The sequence below is a fragment of the Balaenoptera physalus genome (genome assembly GCF_965194825.1).
Source record: "Balaenoptera physalus genome assembly, chromosome: 11".
NCBI lineage: Eukaryota > Metazoa > Chordata > Mammalia > Artiodactyla > Balaenopteridae > Balaenoptera > Balaenoptera physalus.
This window is the reverse complement of record NC_138896.1, coordinates 41,874,588-41,894,970: the sequence shown is the minus strand read 5'-3', so window position 1 is coordinate 41,894,970 and position 20,383 is coordinate 41,874,588. Positions and strand designations below refer to the sequence as shown.

The window sequence follows — 20,383 nt, the reverse complement described above, 5'->3', positions numbered from 1 at the left end:
ACCATGGCATGTGCCAAGCAGAGCAGGTGCCCTGTGTATACGGACTGCACTCCTCACAACGCCCTCCCCGGATGGCATCACCAGCCTCACTTAAAGGATGAGAGAGAGTGGCATGGACATATATACACTATGTAAATGTAAAATAGATAGCTAGTGGGAAGCAACCGCATAGCAGAGGGAGATCAGCTGGTGCTTTGTGACCACCTAGAGGGGTGGGATAGGGAGGGTGGGAGGGAGACGCAAGAGGGAGGGGATATGGGGATATATGTAATATGTATAGCTGCTTCACTTTGTTATACAGCAGAAACTAACACACCATTGTAAAGCAATTATACTCCAATAAAGATGTTTAAAAAAAAGTTAAACAAAACAAAAATCAACAAACAAAAAGGACCAGAGAACGAGGCTCAAAGATGGTGAAGTAACTTGGCGAGACCACGGAACCAGTACAGACGAGGCCGGGCAGGAACCTGCCCCATTCGACCCAAAGCCCACCGCGCCCGTGCTTCTCAGGGTGTGGCTGCGGGACCCCCAGCACCACTCACCTGGGGTGCCCCGCCCCACCCCGGGCACATAATGCATCAGAATCTCTGGAAATGCAGCTCCGGAATCCATAGGTTTCCAAAGAACTCCGCAGGTGCTTCTGATAAAGAACCAAGTCTGAACCCCTGTGGTGCCTGCCCGGGAGCAGCCAGAGGAGGCAGCCTGGTCCCCAGCAGACGCAGGAGAGGCGCGGCCGCAAGCCTGCTTCGTGCGTGTGCTGGTCACCAACCAACCGCGCCGGCGTGTGGCCACATGCACGTCATTCTTTACAGTCCCCACTGAGGGAGCCCAGACCCCAGGGGCTCCCAACCTACAGCCTAGAGCCCAAAGGGCCCACGAAGACAGTAACACCGGTCTCAGAGTCCACTGAAGTATTTCAAAGGCCAAGAGAAATCATACCTTCGTTACCTGACTCCAGGTCTAAGTAAAATGTCTTTGGAAGGGGGAAAATTTAGCGGTTCATCACTTCACAAATACAGTGTGTCTGGACTCAAAGCGTTCACAGCCAGGCTGAAAACGGAACAGAGAAGTGGCACAGACCCCAGACAGGCGCCACTGCTCCAACGTCTGGGCACTTCCCCACTGGAGCCACCTCAGGGACCACCTTGCGGACCCTCCCCCCACCCAGCAAGACAGAAGACCCGGGTCACTGCTTCAGGGAACTACGGTATTTCCCAGACAGATCCATAACCTTATTCTCTAGACTTGGTCCCAGCCTGTCCCAAACATCAAATGTCCCTTCAAAGGAACAAAGACCTGCAAACTCCAGGCATGGTCAAAGGTATGTGTGGGTGGCCTGAGGATAAACAGTGTTTTTGAAATTTGAGTAAAACCGGCAGGGTGATTAATCTGAAGGGCAAACCATGCCTTTGGATGCACACGTGCCTACGTTACAGCTCATTCGCCAAGTTTGAAAACTAAGAAAATAGAATATAAAAGCTTACTGAATCAACACCCAAAAAAATTGATCTACACGTTGCTTTAGCCAACTAACTTGAGCCGAACTCTGTGAGAAAATGAACTGGGGAGAAAGTAAATATGGAAAGAAGAGATGGGCAAAAGGGTAAGGAAAGAAAATGCTGTAAGGAAGCAAAAGAGGAAAGACAAGTCAAGAAGCAAACTACAAAAAAGGAAAAAGAAACAGGATTGCCAAAGAGGGACACTCCGTCCAGAGGAAAGGAGCAGGATTGCTCACACATTTTTATCAGGATCTGCGGTTCGCTTGAGCCAAAGGCTTCAGATTACTATCACCCCCCTATTAGCTCCCACTGGGAAACTAATTAGCTAGTTAGGTCTTTATCTTTAAAACCTCCATCCTCCAAACAGAAGGAGATGCCCAGGAAGGCGCGGAGCTACCGAGACAGTGGGCTCCAGCTCACAGTCACCCCCCCCACCCCTGCAAAGCCCTAGTGTCTGCAGAGCAGAGGGGATGACAGGAGCCCAGCCAAACCCAACCTGTGCACTTGATACACGGTGTGGTTTTTAAATTGTTTAATAAGAGGTCAACAATGAGAAATCAGGAGACTTCACATAGAAAATCTTGTTTTCCAGCAAAAGAAAAAACAAAGCACTGAGTGAGGCAGTAGCAGGAGGCCCTCATCCCCACCTTGGGTTGGTCAGGTGGGGGCATCCCCTCCAGATGGGGCGTGGGTGCCTCCTGCCCACGGGCCTGTCTCAGGCTAGACCTCCCCATCCCACGCCCCCCACCTGCCCCTGCACAGCTGATCCTGAGACAGGCGAGCCTCGCAGCCCCCCGGCTTCCTTGAGGTTAGTGACCGCCACACCCTGGGCGTCACCATCCTCACCTGGTCACACCCTGGAACGCTGACCCCGCTCCGAGCTGCTTCCCGTCACTCACCTCGACTCCGATATTCCAGACCTGCCAGGACCTCACCCACAACCTCCACCTCTGCTTCTCCTGGACCCTCTCCCCTTGCGGGAGCCTCCCCCTCTCTCCACCGAAACAGCATCCCAAACCTTACGCATCAGAAACCTCAGGGGCCTCACACCCTCTCATCCTGCCGGCCTCCCCCGCAGGTGGACGGGGCACCCACACCCCACCCTCCTCTATCCCAGGCCAGTAGAGCTGAGCCTTCTGGAGGAAAACAGAACTACCCACGAAGGCCAACGGCACCCCCGGGAATTCACACCCACCCAGGAATGCCCTGAGACCACCCCCACCACCTCCTCCCTCACCTTGCAGGTGCCCCACCCCATCCTCCACTGAGAATACTGAAGCCCCCAGCCCTGATCTTTTATTAACCACACGCACCCTTCCCCTCGGTCCTCAAATTCTGAGGGTGGTACCCAGTTCCTCAAGCTGAAAACTCAGCTGTTATCCTTGAGCCCAGACCCTCCAAGCCAGTCAGTCACCAAACCCTGCCCCCGTCTGCCTCCAAAGTATCCCCCCTGCCCCTGTCCCTGTCCCGCTCCCCTGAAAATCCACGCACAAGCTGCCAACAGACTGAGCTGTCTCCACACAAGTCTGATCAGAGCCCCGGGGCTTACTGAAACTCCACTGATGATATGCCTCCACGACAAAATAAGGACCAGCCTCCTGAACCTGGCTTTCACAGCCACTCACAGCGGGGCTCCAGCTGTCCTGACCCCTCTCCTTAAAAATGTGGCTGGGGGCTTCCCTGGTGGCGCAGTGGTTGAGAATCTGCCTGCCAATGCAGGGGACACGGGTTCGAGCCCTGGTCTGGGAAGATCCCACATGCCGCGGAGCAACTGGGCCCGTGAGCCACAACTGCTGAGCCTGCGCGTCTGGAGCCTGTGCTCCCAACAAGAGAGGCCGCGATAGTGAGAGGCCCGCGCACCGCAATGAAGAGTGGCCCCCACTTGCCGCAATTAGAGAAAGCCCTCGCACAGAAACAAAGACCCAACACAGCCAAAAGTAAATAAATAAATAAATACATTTTTTTTAAAAATAAAAAATATAAACAAGGAGGCCTTTCAAAATAAATTAAAAAAAAATAAATGTGGCTGGGTTGTACACCCCTCCCTCCACCCCTAGGAAGCCTGTGCCACCAGCTCCACAGGCTTGGCACAACGTGCCCAGGTGTCAGATGCCACTGCTCACTTTTGCACGCCCAGTACCTAATAAATGCACTGGCCTTTCAGTGCACGTGAGCTGCGTGTTGATCTCAGGGCCCCCGGCCTGGCTCTGCCAAATGAGAACATGGCATGAAAAAGCAAGGCCTCTGGAGCCCCCGGACCTGGACTTCCCACCAGGTTGCTTCCCACATGGGTGACCTCAGGCAAGGGCTCAGCTTCTGTGTTCTCATCTGTAAAATGGGGCCTTTAAAAACCCTCCCACATAAGGCTGACCTGAGGACCAGGCAAATCTTGTGTACGTGCCTAGCTGTGCGTCTGAAACACAGTAGGCGGTCAGCAAAGAGCTCCACTGGGTGTTTTCAAAACCGTAGCTGAGGTTTCCCTCCGCTCTTCCAAGGCGAGGGCAGGCGGTCCAGCACGTGGGCAGACCTTCCGCACCACCTGGCCATCTCACTCCTCATCCACGCCTCTGCAAAGACACAGGCCTGAGCAGGACCAATGCTGTGTTCTCCCTGGACCCTGCACCAGCAGGATGTGCTGCCTCAGCCCCAGCCTCCCACCCGAGTGCACAGCAAAGCCCCACCACACGCCCCGCTGGCTGCCGGCGGGTCCCTCCAGGGATGCCGGGCGCAGGCTGAACTTGACTGAGGCTGGGCTGCGGCACCGCCGGCCCCTCGGAGTAACTCACCACACTGTGGCACCACAGGGAAATGTCCGAGGGTTTATGTATCTCAGCTACCCCATAAAAAATTTTCTCAATGCAACAGACATTTTTTGAACATTTCCTGTGAATAAAGCACTGAGTTCCCCACTGCCTGAGACAGAGATGCATAAAACAAGTCCCTGATGACAAACCGAGAGAAACAAACAGATGCACAGCTAAGTCTAACCCTGAGGAACAGAAGGAGAGAGGTGAGTCAAGAGGGACTGTGGCGGGGACATGGGGTCATGGGTATGGCTGCAGAGCTGGGAGGGCTTCTCAGCGGAGGCAGCATCTGCCCTGGAGAAGAGGCTTCTGAGCGGAGCGCACAGCGACCGACAGGCACGGAGGTCTGGAAGACGCGAGACCACTGAGTCACAGAAATTTAACCATTAAAGACCACAGTCAGAAAGTACTAAAAAGTACTTAGCATGTTAGAATTTAACAACTTAGAAATTAAGTATATCTGGTAATTTAATCTTTATAATATCTTCTTGACTTATTTTTTCTTCTCTCACACATAGTGAGAAGGAAACCTAGGGAAAACATCGACATGTCCAAGCTTTTCTTTTTCTTAAGAATACCTTGGAACAGAAATCAATCCTGCCGGAGACTTTTCCTGAGCAGACGGTCCCTGTGTTTCTGGCAGAAGACACAGGGTTAAACTAGAGAGACGTCACAAAAGGAGGGCATCTGCAAGGGCCAGCAGGCGGGCACTGTCTCTGCCCCTCCTCCTTTCAGGAGCACTGCAGCCACACCCATCCCCGCCCCGTATTCCTACTCCTCACCTTCCCTGCCTCCCTGCCTCCCACTAGAGGCCAGAAAAAGAGTCCAGGGTCCACCCGTGACTCTGCATATGCCCATCCCCGGGTGCCACCATACGAGGAGCTGCAGGTCACTCAGGAGTCCCCTCAGTGCCCGGCACTGCCGACCTGCTAAACCAACCCTAACTTTCCTTCGGGCCTCCTGACACGTGAGGGCCCTAAGTGCCTCTGTCACTTAAGGCATCTTAGGTTGAGATGTTTGTTACTAGCAGTCAAGAATATTCCAAAGGCGCTCCTGTTTCTTCAAGGCTGAAACCCTCTATGAGGGGAAATGACCAGTGACCTGAAACCATAGAAGTTACCTGACTTACTTTGGACCTAAACCCGAATGTCGAAATCAAACATTTTAGAATATAGAAATTTTTAAAGACTACAGGAACTACACCTCACAAGCGATTACCCCCTGCTCTATTTGCCTGACAAAGACATCTTGAGACAGATTTTCTTTTTGAACAGTAAGTTCTAAAGAGGGGTGGGCATGGGTGAGGTTGAAGAGTGGGGGTAGGGCTTGCTTTCTCCTGGCCTCTGTGTAACTTCAGTGAATCACCACCATTATCAGAGAGAACGTGACACTTTCCCCTACCGCCTCTTGCCATTATAGAACCAAGTTATCGCAAATCAAGGTAGGTGAATTACTGTCATATGCTACTAGGTAAGGTGCATCTCCTATAAGATGCATAGCTTCTATTAACCTAACCTTATTAGCGTCCATGTGTAGCAGTACTGGAATGTGTATACTTCCAGAAAGTACATTAGAACCTCTTTATGATTCTGACCTTTACAGTCAAGACTCATAACTTGCCTCATCTAATCACTTGATATCATGCTTTGAGAACAGAGATCAATGTATAATAGCTGAATCATTGGCAGCAGAATTATAATGGAGACACTCCTAGGATAAAACCAGCACTCATTTTCTCTCCTGAAGGTAAAAAAAATCCAGTCCCCAAAAATGGGTGCCACTAATCTTCTTTGAAAGATTATGCGTGAATAAGCACATTAATATTTGGTGACCTAATTTTTAAAATATTTCAGCTCAGTGCTCTTTTTCTTAACAATGCAAAAATAACCCAGGGGGCACAGGTGTCTCTGTCCCCTTTCCCAGAGTGGATGCAACCCCAGGCCCATCAGGTGGCTTTTGGTGCCAAAGACGTGGTCTCTGTGCATGTGACCTTGAGGAAAGATGGTCCAGTGGTTAGGAATACTGGCTCTTGAACCAGACAGCCCCAGTGTGACCCCCAGCTCTGCTCGTACTAGCTGTGTGACTTTAGCAAGTTAAGTCATCTCTCCGTGTCCTGGTGTCCTCAAGAGGATAATAAAGCTATTTATGTTTGTTGTGAGGACTGAATGAGTTCATCATGGGAAGTGTTTAGGCAAAGCACAGCTCGGGGCACATTGCTCAAAAAATGTCTGCTGTCTTTATTATAATTATCGATACCCAGGCTTCCACCCCTAAGTTCTGGGTCTCATAAACACTTCACCACACCCCAACTCAAGGACTTACCAGGTCCTATGCCACTATACTCCCTTTCCTGGTCCTCCCAAACCCCGTAAAGGCTCTGCCAGCGCCCCAGTTGAGAAACCCAAAAACGTACATCCAATACATCAGCAGGTCCTGTTGACTTTACCCCCAAGACAAATCTCATCACTCACTGCTACCACCCCGGTCCAAGTCCCCATCAGTTCTCCAGGTCTCTCTGCTCTGTGAACCCTTCCTCCCTCGAGACTAAACTCTCACCTGCCAGCAGAGTGAACTTTCTAAAACACAAATCAGATATCTATAGGCTTACGATCTGCCATACTTTCAATTGGTGAAAAAAAATCCAAACTCCTCACCGGGGTCTCTGAGCTCTGACATACATTAACCCCACCAACATCTTCACCTCATACCAGCCACACTGACCTTCGTTCTGCCCACAAACACCCCAGACTCATCCCGAGCCTTTGCAAGGAGCTCTGCACTGTTCACACAGCTGCCTCACCGCATCAGGGCAAGGGTCACCTCCTGGGAGAGGTATTCTCGGAGTAAACAGAAACCTCTCCATGGCTCTCAACCACATTTCCCCATTTGGTTTGCTTTATAGCTCTGATCACTATCTGAAATTCTTATTTGCTTATCCATTTACCAGCGGTCTCCCTTACCTGGAATGGAAGCTCCGTTAGGACAAGGCAAGATAGCCACCTTGCCAGACGAAAGGATGCCTGTAGCACAGCCGGCACTCAGTAAAGAGGCAGGGTGCATAGGGGAAGGGGGAGGGAGGGTCTGCCAGGACCCAGCAGAGATCGACACCCCCAAACCCCCACTCCTGAATCACACTGCCTGGGAAGCCTGACACCAACATCTAGTCAGGAAAGCAAATTTCAGCAGAAGAGTAGAAGGCTGTAGCTTTTGATCCTAATATACTCCTCGAAAAGCCACCTCAGTCTGATTTTAACCCATAGCTATTCCTTAATCATCAGTCCCCAAATTAGGTTTCCCAAAATACAGTCTCTCGGGTGCTCAAATCAACCCAGAGTGAACTTTCAAACAACCGCCTCTGAACTCTGCTTGAGTTAATTTAAAAAGGAGACAAAAAGCCCCAGCCAAGTTGCCTATTTTACCTCACTTCTAAAAGCTGGGAGAATGCAACTGACACAGGGGAAAAAAATTCAGTGTTCAAAGGTTGTTGGGGTGTGTGTGTGTGTGTGTCTGTGTGTCTGTGTGTCTGTGTGTGTGTGTGTCTGTGTGTGTGTGTGTGTTTTAACCAAAGAAAATCTGCTGATCTTTTTCCCTTAATTGGTTCCGGGAATCAACAACTGACCACAGGAGGGTAAGCGTTTGGAACAGCTTCTCCTTATTATCAAATCCTTGATTATAATGATTAAGCCTGGACTTGTGGTTCTACTAAACCTCACTGAGCAACCTCACGGGTCACGTGCACAAGTGGGGACCACTCCCCTCAGGTTAGCACTGTGGCATCGAGTCATAAAATGTCATAAAATTAGCATCCAGGGAGGTCAGAACTCAAAGAGACCTTGAACATCACTAACACCACCTCTTCAAGACAAATAAGGAAACTGAGGCTCGAGAGATTATGTGAATTGCCCAAGGTCAGTGCTAGTGTCAGTCAGAGCACGGACACAAGCCCAGGGCTATCCAACTGCAAGACCAGTGCCACCACCATGACGCCATCCATACAAGCAAGGATGGCAGAGAGCCCGGCTCTTCATGGAGTAATCGGTAAGCTCGACTTACAGTCTGCCCCCAACCCATTTCTAAATCCACTTGCCAAAAGGGCTGAAAACGTCCCCAAGAATGCTGCTCGAATATGTCTTCAATGTCTGCTCTGTGACGCAGCAGGAAAGCAAAGAAGAAAAGGTGTGTTGTGGCTTCGATGGGGGACAGAGATCATTTCAAAGAGGTAACAGTAAGGACACAGGTGTCCCCAGAAACCGGAGAAGAGGGAAGGGAAGTGTTCCCAGAGGAACATGATCGCCTGAGCTGTGTCCCACGGGATGACCAGCAGGGAGGCAGACAAAGAAGCCAACAAAGAGGAACTCCCAGGAGACAGAGCACAAAAATGAAGACTCTGAGGCATGAAAAGACTGGTAACCAAGGGCAGCTAAGTGCTGCTGAAACGCAAGGTTCAAGCAGGGAAGAGATGGGAGATAAGGTAGAAGAGCCAGGCTGTATCCTGCAGGCGAGGAGCCACTGCAGCAGGAAGTCACCCATCACATCTGTGTTTTAGAAAGATCTCTCCCGCCAAGAACTGAGACAGGATTTGAAGAAGACAGGACGAAAGAGTTTGAATCCTCTCTCACAAAACAGCCAAGAACGATGACAACAACCAGCAGATTTGACTGGGTGCTGCCTATGTAACAGACACTGTTCACAGCACACATAGTAACCCATTTACTCTTCACACACATGAGGTGGGGTCTATTAGTACCTTTTAACAGATGAGCGAACTGAGGCCCAGTGAGGCTCAGTTACTTGTCCCAGGTGTCACAGCTAAGGGGTCGATCTCCTAACCACGCTACACACTTTCCCGACAAGCAAGAGATCCAGGCCAGAAGCAACACATCAGTAGAAGGGACGGAGGGAGGGGCTGACCGGCCCCCCACACCCTGCACGCTGCCCTGCCCTCCTGCTCCAGAAACCAAATCAACCCACATTAGGAATTCCGTGACGCCAACCTCTCTGCCCGACTAAACAGCATAAGCCGCCTGAATGCAAGCATTAGATGTCAGTCTTCCAAAGAGCCGGAACGAATATCGGATTGACGGAAGCCCACCCAAGGGTCTTCCCAGGTCTCTGGGAGACAGCCCCAGTCGAGGAGAGAGGGGGCAGAGATGACAGAACCCGTCTCCCCGCCTATTTCTCCAGCCCCCAGAAAGAGCACAGGACCTGGAGCCAGGAGTGGGAGAGGACCGCCCACATGTTCATTTTGCTCTGATCCATCACTTTACCTCACTCGTCTTGCACTTCTTTAGCTGTAAGGTGGGTAGATGTCTCCTATCACTAGGCCTCCATCCAACTCGGATTTAAAAAATAATCATCTTTCACAAGCTAGCAACATCTACTGAAATTTGTAAAGTATGTACCCTTTCATCCTGTGATTATGCGCCTTGAACCCATGCAAAGAAACGTTTGCATATGTGTACAAAGTAATATGAACAAGAACATTCAATCTAGCGTAGTTCATCGCTGCAAAAATTTGGAACGATTTAGATGTCCAGTGATAGGAGAATGGTGAAATAAATAAATCATGGCATATCCTATATAAGGGAACCTACAGCACCAGCACTGATGTTAACATACATCTATACATACTGACACAGAAGACATCCAGGATACGGAGTTAAGTACAAAACAGCAAGTGGTGAAACAAGTTATATAGTAACTTATATAGAAGTAATTTATATAGGAGTCCTCTTTTCCTTTTAACAATGATAAATATATGGTGGTATGTGAAGAGGAAAAGTCTATAAAGATACGTTCTAAAATTGTTCATGTCTGGTATCACTTGGAGGGAATCAAGGAAAATGTCACATTTTTTATTCTTTGAATTCTTCTGCGCATCCAACACATAATAACAAGACAAAACAAGGCCACATCATAGTCAAATTCAGGCAGGTTGCACTAACAGCATGAGCCTCAGAGGCCTCAGTATCTTCCACATCAGGTCAGGCGGTCAGAGCCCAAGTCACAGTATCTTCTACATCAGGTCAGGCAGTCAGAGCCCAAGTCACAGTATCTTCTACATCAGGTCAGGCAGTCAGAGCCCAAGTCACAGTATCTTCTACATCAGGTCAGGCAGTCAGAGCCCAAGTCACAGTATCTTCTACATCAGGTCAGGCAGTCAGAGCCCAAGTCACAGTATCTTCTACATCAGGTCAGGCAGTCAGAGCCCAGGTCACGTCCTCAGAGGTTTGGCAGCTCCTTTCTGGGCTTCACAGCTGCTCATCTGACTCAAGCTCCCCACGTCCACCACAAGTCAGCTGATAGTCCCTCCGACTATCTTTCCCCCAGAAGTGGGTGTGGATTGTGGAAAGAAAGGTGACCAGAGCGGTCAGGGTGGAGAGGCCACGCTATCCAGGAATCAGTCTTGAACACACTGCAATTAGGTGTACCACCTTCCACCCACCACATGACAAATCTATGCCTTGTGGTTCTCGGAAACAGAAATGCCAAATGTCTCCCAACTGAGTCAAATTCTCTGGAATCTAGTAGTTACAGCCTAGATAAGGAAATTCTTCCAAACAGTGATAAGCAAAAAAAAAAAAAAATTAGTATTCCATCTTACTTCTAGAAATTCAAAGTATTTTACACTACAGGCACATACACATACACACACACACACACTCGATTAGATCTTCTAAATTACCACATGCAATAGGAAATTACCATCCCTGTCCACTAAATAATACCCAAGAGAAAGTAAATGGACATCCAGCAGTTTCTCCTGTGCATTTACTAAGATCTGGCCCATGATCTCATCGCCCCTCATAACTATCCCATGAAGTGGAGGACAAACATCTAGCCCCGTGTTCCGGGGAAAATCCTAAAATAGGCAAACTTCCTTTAGACTTCTGTGAGCAAAGAGAGAAGCCTGCAGCCTCACTGGATCCACACCCAGAAGAGCCCAACGCCTCCGTTCATGGCTCGGCAAGACCATGGTTGGGATTTTTGTCATCGCTGCTGAGAAATGTTTACACTGCTATTTCTGACCCTCTTGTGTAAATATCAGCTATGCTTTACCCCCCAAATTTCAAGCCTGTGTAAAGGGTCCTTTTTAAGGAAATCCCAAGTACCCAAGTATCAGAGTTACAGAAGCTGCAATTTTTGGCAGAGAGGATAACGGTCCAGAAGCTGTGAGGAGGGGCCGAAGTGGCCCCTTCTCTCTGGAAGCCCCTGGGAAGAGGGGAGGGGGGCTGGGGAAATGGGTTCATTTTGCTGTTACCAGCATGACTCAACTTTCTCAACTCTAGGAAAGGTTTATTAAGTGAATAGTTTTACTTTTTCTCAAAGAATTGAGCAATTTTGTTTGAAAGATTTCAGCAACAAGTTGACTTCAAGTGACTTTGGAAATCAAAAGGCTCCAAGCATCAGTGTTTTAAAGCATCAGCAGAGGACAGAGGAAACTGAGGTCCGTGGTCCGGTACACACATAGCACATACTCATGTTACTTGGGAAAAAAGAACCCACAGGATCTCCAGTGTTACTATGGCTGCAATTTTATCAACTTGATGACCCAATTCAACTGAAACCAAAAAAAAAAAAACAAACTCTTCCCACCCCCAGCACCTCTGGCTGTCCATCTCTCCCCTAAGCCAATGCCTACATACACAGCTTAGCGAGCAATTTACAAGTTCAATGCCGACATGCCCCACAATCGCGGAAAATGTATCCACAACAAGGAGGTAAACGCTTTGTGTTTAGTGTACCCCGAGCCCTGATGAAGGGCCTCAGGCAGTCAGCACAACACGGCAGGGGGAAGAGGAGAAACGGTGCTGGACCAGAGGGCAGGAAACCCCCCGCCTGAACGTCCTTGATGACATGATCCATCCCACCTTGCCCACCCCACAGGTGCCAAATGGTTTCCTCCCACCCAGACCACCACAGCAGCTCCTGACAGCATCCTCTGCTCGTCCCAGGACCACCTTCCCAGAAGAGAGGTCCACCTGTGCGGCGCCTCTCCTGATACACCGTCCAGACCCGGCCTGGCCCCTCTCCAGTCCCGCGACCACTTGGGCAGCCTCGCTCGAGCCACCTGGCAAGGACGGGCTTTGGCGACCACGACAGGTTTTTCCTTCCTTCTAACGTGAATGTCACCCCCTCTGAAGTCTTCCCTCAGCTCCCCAAAGAGGGAGATGCCTCAGAGCTGTCACAGGGCCAGGCCCTGTCCCCAGGGGCAAGTGACACGGAGCTGGAGGCACGCCCTGGCTCCACAGCTGACCTTGGCCAAGTTCCTTACACGAGCCTCCGAAACAACTCCCTAAGTAAGTCTCGGTGCCCACACTGGCAAAACTGGAATTATAAGGGCTAAAGTGAGTGGTGATTCCATTTAAGGGAAATAATTTCTAGAGAGAACTTAACGCAATGTTTGGAGCTCAGTAAAATCTCAGAAAGTGGCATCTAGTAGAATATTATTAATAAGTAGCAGATGCTCAAAGTTAATCAAAGACACTCCAACGTCCACTAACCTGGGGCAAATGACATCTTCCCCAGGCCTCAGTTTCCTCACCTGTAAAGTGGGGGTGGGGGGGAGAGGGAGCAGGAGATGAGGGAGGGGCACTGGACTAACACAGAACAGAACAGGAAAACAACCAAGAGCTAAACTGTGTAACAGCAGCAGGCTCTCTGAGAAAGCAGAACTGAAGTTAGTTTCCCTAACTTGAGAAACGTGCAGGTCACGGCTCTAAGGGGCAAGTGCTCTCTTGGACGCCCTTCCTCCTGGGCTTTGCCTTAAATTATTTTCATTATAATGCTACTTAAGTCTGTCCAAATATAAAGCTTCATATGCTTTAGCCCTTATAAAACTGTAAGGTGAGACAATGTAAAACTTGGATAAAAACCAATAAAAGAGCTCAGCTTTCACTGAACATGACGTATGACAATGATGCAATTTTGTTCCGTGTGCTCGAATGCTCACAGTGTGTTAAGTACAAGACTACCTGGAGCGAGTTCCTGGCAACTGTGTGGCTCTACCACCACGGGGCTGGGATCCCCTCAGCCAGCCAGCCACCGCTCTTCTCTAACGGACTGTCGTGAAACCTTTGTTCATGAACTTCCAGCCCGCATCTGACCCAAAAACACAATTTCTGCGACAAGTCCACATCTGTCCTTTCCCCTTCGCTACAGACAATCAAAGGGGTGCGCGATCTAACACTGGCAGGAAATCTTTATGACGTGCCTCATTTGGAAGGTCATCTGGATGTTACAGAATCTATGATTTTTTTAATTATTATTGAAAAGAATATTAAAAATTTACTTTTGGTTTTAAAAAATAACTTGCAAATTCCCAGGAAAATGTCTTTAAACTCTAGTTTAAAACACATTGTTTCCTCAAAAATCAAGAAAATATTATATTTTGGTGAAAGAATTGGGGAACTGTATAAATATTATAAATTTGTTATATGGGGAAAAAAACATTGTTTCCTAATAAAAGCATCTTGCCATAGTATCCAGAAAGACCTTAGACATCGCAGACCTAACTGTAAGTGCTCTGAGTGCATTCTCTCTTCAATCCCAAGAACCACCGTATAAAGTAGGTGCTACTGTGACATGTGAGGAAACCGAGGCTTGAAGAAAGAATGAAAGTGATGGAGCAGCACCTGAACTGATGCCAGCAGCCTTGCCCCCTGCTCCTTCCAGACCAGCCCTGAGAGCCTCTGCAGAGGACGGCCAGCCACGCACAGCAGGGATCCAGGGGAAACCAGCTGGGGGAGAGAGAGACGCAGAGGGAAGGTGGCATTCTCAAGGAAGAAATGACAGGACCTAGTGACAGGAGGGACAGAGACAAGAACGTAAGTCCCTGAACCTGTGAGCCAGGAAGAACGGCTGGCCCGGCCTCCAGAAATGGAACTGCTGGGGAGAGAAGCCAGTGCAGGGGGCCAGACCTAAACTGAAACACGGTGGGTTTAAGACAAAAGGGACTTATTCCAAGTGGGGATGGATATCCTCTCAACAGATCACAGGTGAAGAAGTTGAAGTCTCGTTACACAGGAATTATGTTTACAATGCATGAAGATTATTTCAAAAAAACAAGGCGGTCAAAAGTGTCCAGCACAAGGGCTTCCCTGGTGGCGCAGTGGTTGAGAGTCTGCATGCCGATGCAGGGGACACGGGTTCGAGCCCTGGTCTGGGAGGATCCCACGTGCCGCGGAGCAACTGGGCCCGTGAGCCACAATCACTGAGCCTGCGCGTCTGGAGCCTGTGCTCCGCAGCAAGAGAGGCTGCGATAGTGAGAGGCCCGCGCACCGCGATGAAGAGTGGCCCCCGCTTGCCACAAGTAGAGAAAGCCCTCGCACAGAAACGAAGACCCAACACAGCCATAAATAAATAAAAATTAAAAAAAAAAAAAAAAGTGTCCAGCACAAGGGAATTCCCTGGTGGTCCAGAGGTTAGGATTTGGTGCTTTCACTGCCGGGGGCCCAGATTCAATCCCTGGTTGGGGAACTAAGATCCCACAAGCCTCACACACGGCCGAAATAAAAAAGCGTCCAGCATAGAAGAGATGGAGAACAAAGACAGGTAGGACAGGACCACTGAATTCTGAACATCTGTGTCTTTACTTATTCCAATAGACCAGTGCACAGTACAAGTCAGGTGTGGGACAGGCAATCACGATGGCGAAGAAACAGGGCTGTCTCCCCGTGACAGCATGTAAGGACTCATCCAGGCAACAGGCATGCCCTCTGTGCCCCAGATACTGTCCTAGGTTCAGCCACAGACAAAAACCCCCCTGCTGGCATGGAGCTTAAGTTCTGGCTGAGGAGACAAAGAACGAGCAAGCAAGGACACAGTCTGGAGTCAGGGGGTGATGAACGTTCTAAGGGCTAGGGAAAAAAAAAAAGCAGGATACGAGAAAGAAGGAAGGGCAGGGGCAGGTATCTGAGATAATGTCATCTGGCAATCACGGAAGGACTGACTGAACTCTAAGAGGAGGTGACAGGATGAAACTCAACTTTTTAACCTAGAGAGGCTTGAGAGCATTCACTCCAAGTGTCTGCTGCCTAGTAGACCAGGCCCTGCAATGGTCTAGAGAGACCACAGCAAACACATGTTTGAAGGTATCTGAGCATCGTGCACATTGAGGGGAAAACTGATGTCATCAGGAACACAGAGAGGAAGGCAGGAGAGGAAGACAAAACAACCGCACCAGGTGGATGACCTTCACTTCTGAAGACCTGGATTATTCTCTGACTCAATTAGAGAAAGACAGATGTTGGAGCAGTGATGAGCTTCAAGGGACAAGAAAGCAGCAGAGGAGAAAGATCTGCATCAGACTCAGCAGCCTTCATTCAACAGATAAACAGGGGTTTACTCAGCAGGACCCACTGGACGCCGAGCTCGTGCTCCCAAAGGGGCACCTCGAGGTGTCTCTGTTAACACACACTCCAAAGGGATGGGGCTGGGGGAGGGGACCAGCTGGAGGATGGGAAGGGGTGGTGAGGCCAAAGGTGAGGGCTCTAAGTCCCCTGCAACCATGAGAGGCTCACAGGGTGGGGCCACTGCTGAGGACGGTGATGTGGGTTCAGCAAAAGGTCGGCAGATTAGGTCAGTAACCACAGTGGCGTCTGATAACTGCAGTGCCGCTCCAACCACACCCACCACACCTGTACTAAAGTCACTGTCTCCCCACAAAGCTGCTGATTAAACCTTCTTTAATCTCTGTATCCCCCACAACTAGCAAATCCTGGAGGGTCAATAAAGGCTCTATTGAGGCCAAGCTTTCATGACAGGGGTAAACCAGGAGGGGCTAAACAACTGAGGGTCTGATGGAGGTGAGAAGCCCAATAGTCCAGATTCCTGCTCAGTTGGCAGATGCATGAAAGGGGAGAGCTGGGGGGGGGTGGGGGGGCGGGCAGGGGCCGGCCATAGCAACTGCATCACACCAGCTGGACAGCCCTGAAAGTCACTTCAATCCTGAGTCTCAATGTGGAAAACAAGGGGATTGGAGCAAATCAGAGGCTGCAGACTTTCAGGGAGAGGAGATGCTTTTCTCAGTGCTGAAGGCTGGGGAGCATGTGTACTTTTGCTATTGGGGTTGGGGGATGCAGGCTTCCCCTTTGGCTGCAAATGAATCGCGGAGACGAGAACATAATGCAGGTATGGCCACCACCACGAGGACCTTGGAGGTTTGTCCGCAGAAGAGACCCACTGGTGACATGGCAGGTAAGAAGACAGGGGCTGGGGGAGGGGGCCAGGACTGCAGTGAGCAGCGGTAATGAGTTATGCAGAACTCAGACGGGAGACAACGGATGCCCAAGCAAAGACTGTGAATGAAACATCCGTGTTTTGAAGGCGGTTGCTGGAGTCTGGCTTGTACACACCCAGGCACACAAAAAGTCAGGGAGAAAGAGATTTTACACAACTTGAAAACTATGAAACTACTTTAAGAGTGTAAGAGCAATTACCCATATGCAAGACCACTTCTAGCCTTTGAAAAGCTTGTTTATTATCATATTTACTGAGGGTTATCAGACTGTATTTTGAGCTTCTGAGAAGTTTCCATTTAGAATCAGTAGAAATACCTGACACATCCAAACCCCACAATTTCCCATACCAAGCTGAATCCCCCAATATTACAGAAAAACCCACAAACTTTGCAGAAGGGAGTGAAAAGCCAATCCAGTCACAGGAAATCTTCCAGCTCTACAAAAGAAAACAAACAAACAAAAACACCACAAAGAGCACTGAAACATTTCTAGTCCAACAGCTTTTCACTCAAGCTTTAATAACTTCATGCTGAAGCCCTTGAAAAGTATTAAATTACATACAGTATTCTATATTCCTGGCAGTAGCAATGCCTAAAACTTATTATAACTTAAAGCAGTAAGTGAGCTCATGACTTTTAAGTCAAATTTAAGGAAGCTAAACGCCAGATAAAACCATGTGTTTGAAAATGCCCGCAAAATAATAAATGCCGGAGGGAACTGGATGGCTTTTCTGCTTCTAAGCTAAATAAAGCCTGGGGGGCTTTGCAAAGATCCCAGTGAGGATAATCATCGCCTCCCCACCCCCCCCCGCATTGCACACAGCAAACCATCCAATCAATTCTACGCAGACCAAGGAAAGTTAATCCAAGAAGAATAACAACACTTGAAATGTTGAGAAAAACACAGTTCTGCTGTTTAAAACACTCTATCGGGCTGGAGGACAAATCGGGTCATTCTAACATGCCAGAACATTTGACTCGTGAGCGTTTCTGTGACCACGTCTTGGCTTTGCGTTAACAAAGGGTCCAGCAAGACATCTGAGTTCCAACGCTCGGGCCTTCAGGTCCTCTCTCGCCTGCCAGCAGCCTCCCTACTTCCTGCACACCTTCGGATTAACTGCCCCGACTTCCTGCACAGCCCTAGATTTGGGCTACCTTCCTCCTTCAGGCTTACTCAAACTAAGTTCCCCGGGCAAGCTCGAAGGGTAAAAGTTCGCAGTACCCGACCCTCCATTAAAGCACAATCAGCATGTGTCGCTAGACAAGTCTGGCCGCGGCAGGGTGATTAATTTACATAAACAACTCGGAAGAGGTAACTCATCACTGCAAGGGCAGAAGTCAGCAGGCTGAACCTGGCCGCTCTGGGAGCGGCGGCTGCAAGGCTGGCCCACCCGGCAGAGCCTCTGCTGACGTTCACCGCGGCTCCTTCCACGCAACAGGTCCACGCAGGCAGGGCACCAGGGCACTTGCCCACAGCTCCGCGGGAGCAGCCCGCCTCCTGCCCCGCCCCCCACGGCCGGTCCCGGAGCCCGGGCAGCTACGGCTCTTCCCGGCACGGCCCACCCGCGATAAGGCCCGGAGCACATTCTTCGGAAGATGCCGAGATAGCGCGGCTTGCTAGCGCGCTGCCCACCTCCTCCCGGCCCAGTCCAGGCCGAAGGGAAAAGGCGCCCCGGCCAGCGATCGGGGAATGCGAGACAAGGAGACCGCCCCGAGAGCCGAATGCCGCGCTCGGTCCTTCCAGCCGGGAACGGCCCCGGCCACCTGGCTCCTCACCTGCCCGGTCACAAGTGGCGGGCGCTAGTACCTAGATATGTATATAAACTACATATCGGCACAGAACGTTTTCCCAACTGCACAAGCTACAGCGACTACTCAGAAAATAGCAAGTCGCTTTGTATAGAAAGAAAAGGAACTTTTCGAGAGGGGGAGGAGGAGGGGGAGGAGTATGGGAGGAAGAAGCAGGTGAATGAACGTAGACGTGGTTCCCGCGGGACCTGCCTGCCGGGTCCCGAGGTGGAAGAGGGGGCGAGAGGGGAGGGGAGGGGAGAGGAGGGGACGGGGTGGGGGGAAGAGGAGGGGGCGAGGCTGGCGGGGCCCGGCCGCGCTCCCCCAGCGCGGCGCGCAGGTGAGGCTGGACACTCACCTCCGGCAGCTCGCGGAGCTGGTTGGCGTCCAGCAGCAGCTCCTCCAGGCTGCGGGCGTAGCGGTAGATCTCCTCGGGGACGTAGACCAGCGAGCAGTGGCGCTTGTCGATGGTCTCCACATGACGGTTGCACCGCCACAGGGGGATGCAGTGGAACATCGCCGCCCGCCGCCGGGTCCCGAGCCGCGGAGACCCAGGCTCCCCGCCCGCTCCGCCCGCCCGGCGGCTGCGCTCCGCCCGCCGCCCACCCCGCGCTCGTTGGCCCCAGTGCTCGCTCACACCTCGCGCCGGGCTCCACGCTCCCAAAAGCGCCCAGGAACCTCGGGCGAGAGCAACCCCCCCCCAGCCCCGCGCCCCCGCCCGCCCGCCGCTGCGCCCCTCCCACCCTCCGGCCGCGCCGCAGCCGCCAGCGCCGCGCTGAGCTTCCTACTCGCCGCCGCCGCACGACTGAGCATGCGCGCCAGTGGGCTCGCGCCCAGGGCGGCTCCCGCCCGAGGGATGCTCCGCTCCGGGTTTTCGCGGCGACCTGGATCCGGAGGGTCGGGGTAGCAGCGGTCAGGCGCTCGCGGTCCCCCTACTCAGGCTGGGACCCAGGGAGTGTCGCGGCATCGGAGGGAGCTCCTCTGAAGGAGCCCGGGGCAAAGAGGAGGCAGGGGCGAAGCAGCCCGGGGGTAGCAGAATAACTTTGTTTTTACTTTTACTTAACTCGCTCTCCTCGCTCCCCTTCCCCAAAACCACTTTCCCTTCCGGGGTCAGGCGGGACCGCCCCGAAGCGTACCTTGCGCGCCGTGGGCGGCCGGAGTCCCAAGGTTCCGTGTGGTTTTGAGGTGCCTCCACCGCCCTGGCTGCGACTTTCTTGGCCACTTGCGAGCGCGCTGCTCCAACACCCCCCGAAGTGAGCGGGCTGCCCCCGGCCCCGCATGGCACCCCGGCCCCTGCCCTGCCCCTGGTCCTCGGGCACCGCCTGCAGGCTGTGTAGCATCCTCAGTAATCACCGTCTCTGTACACAGTAATAGGAGATCCCTCTCCGCAAACCACCAGCATAGGCGTCAGAGAGTCTGCGAGATTCTCACAGATGTGGATGCACCCCGTCAGAAGCCCACATACAAAAACGAGCTGGCAAAGATTAGTTTCTGAGCCCGTTCCAGCCTGCCCAGATGTTGGTCCCTGGCGACTAGCCTGGACAGGTGAGGAGGGAGGAGCGGGAGAGGTGGGACAGGTCGCGTGGGGGCTGCCAGCTAAGCATCCTCCATCCGGCTCCTGCGTTTCTGCACCAACACCCAGTCTCTTGCAAACGGTAGATTGCAGCCCAAGCAGTAGCTGGGGAGGACCCAGGAGGCTCACTACTGGGTGATAATGACCATTCCCTTGCCCCTGATTCGTATCAAGGGACTAGGACCAGAACCCTGAACTGACCCTCTTCCTATCTCCAAATAACCGAACTGGCTCCTTCGCAAAGGGTTGCTGACCAGGTGAAAACCAATCACATTTATGGATTGTTTTTTCGGGGTCTACTCTGACCCCCCACCTGGCCACCTTCTGTCCTCACACCTTCTGCTTCAAGTGAACTGGGCCTGTGACCTCTGAGTAGACACCACCCAGGCTCTTCCACCCCCACTACTGCCCCCAAACTGCTAAAATCTGGAGCCATGAATCCACGTTTCTGCAGAAGACTGAAAGCTGAGTGTGC

General features: G+C 51.4%; 1 protein-coding gene across 4 annotated transcripts in view; it reads right to left on the bottom strand.

The window, feature by feature from the left end:
* Positions 1-19,789, bottom strand: part of LRRC1 (leucine rich repeat containing 1) — a 134,480-nt gene extending 114,691 nt beyond the window's left edge. For 2 of the 4 annotated variants that reach the window (XM_082414340.1, XM_082414342.1), the window contains exon 1: positions 19,472-19,789. In XM_082414340.1, the coding sequence (XP_082270466.1) occupies positions 19,472-19,675 (204 nt within the window). In that variant the 5' untranslated portion in view covers positions 19,676-19,789. Of the gene's footprint in view, positions 1-18,693; positions 19,044-19,471 lie in introns of those variants that run through there. The other 2 variants (XM_082414341.1, XM_082414339.1) reach the window with 2 other exon arrangements.
* Positions 19,790-20,383: the final 594 nt, after the last annotated feature.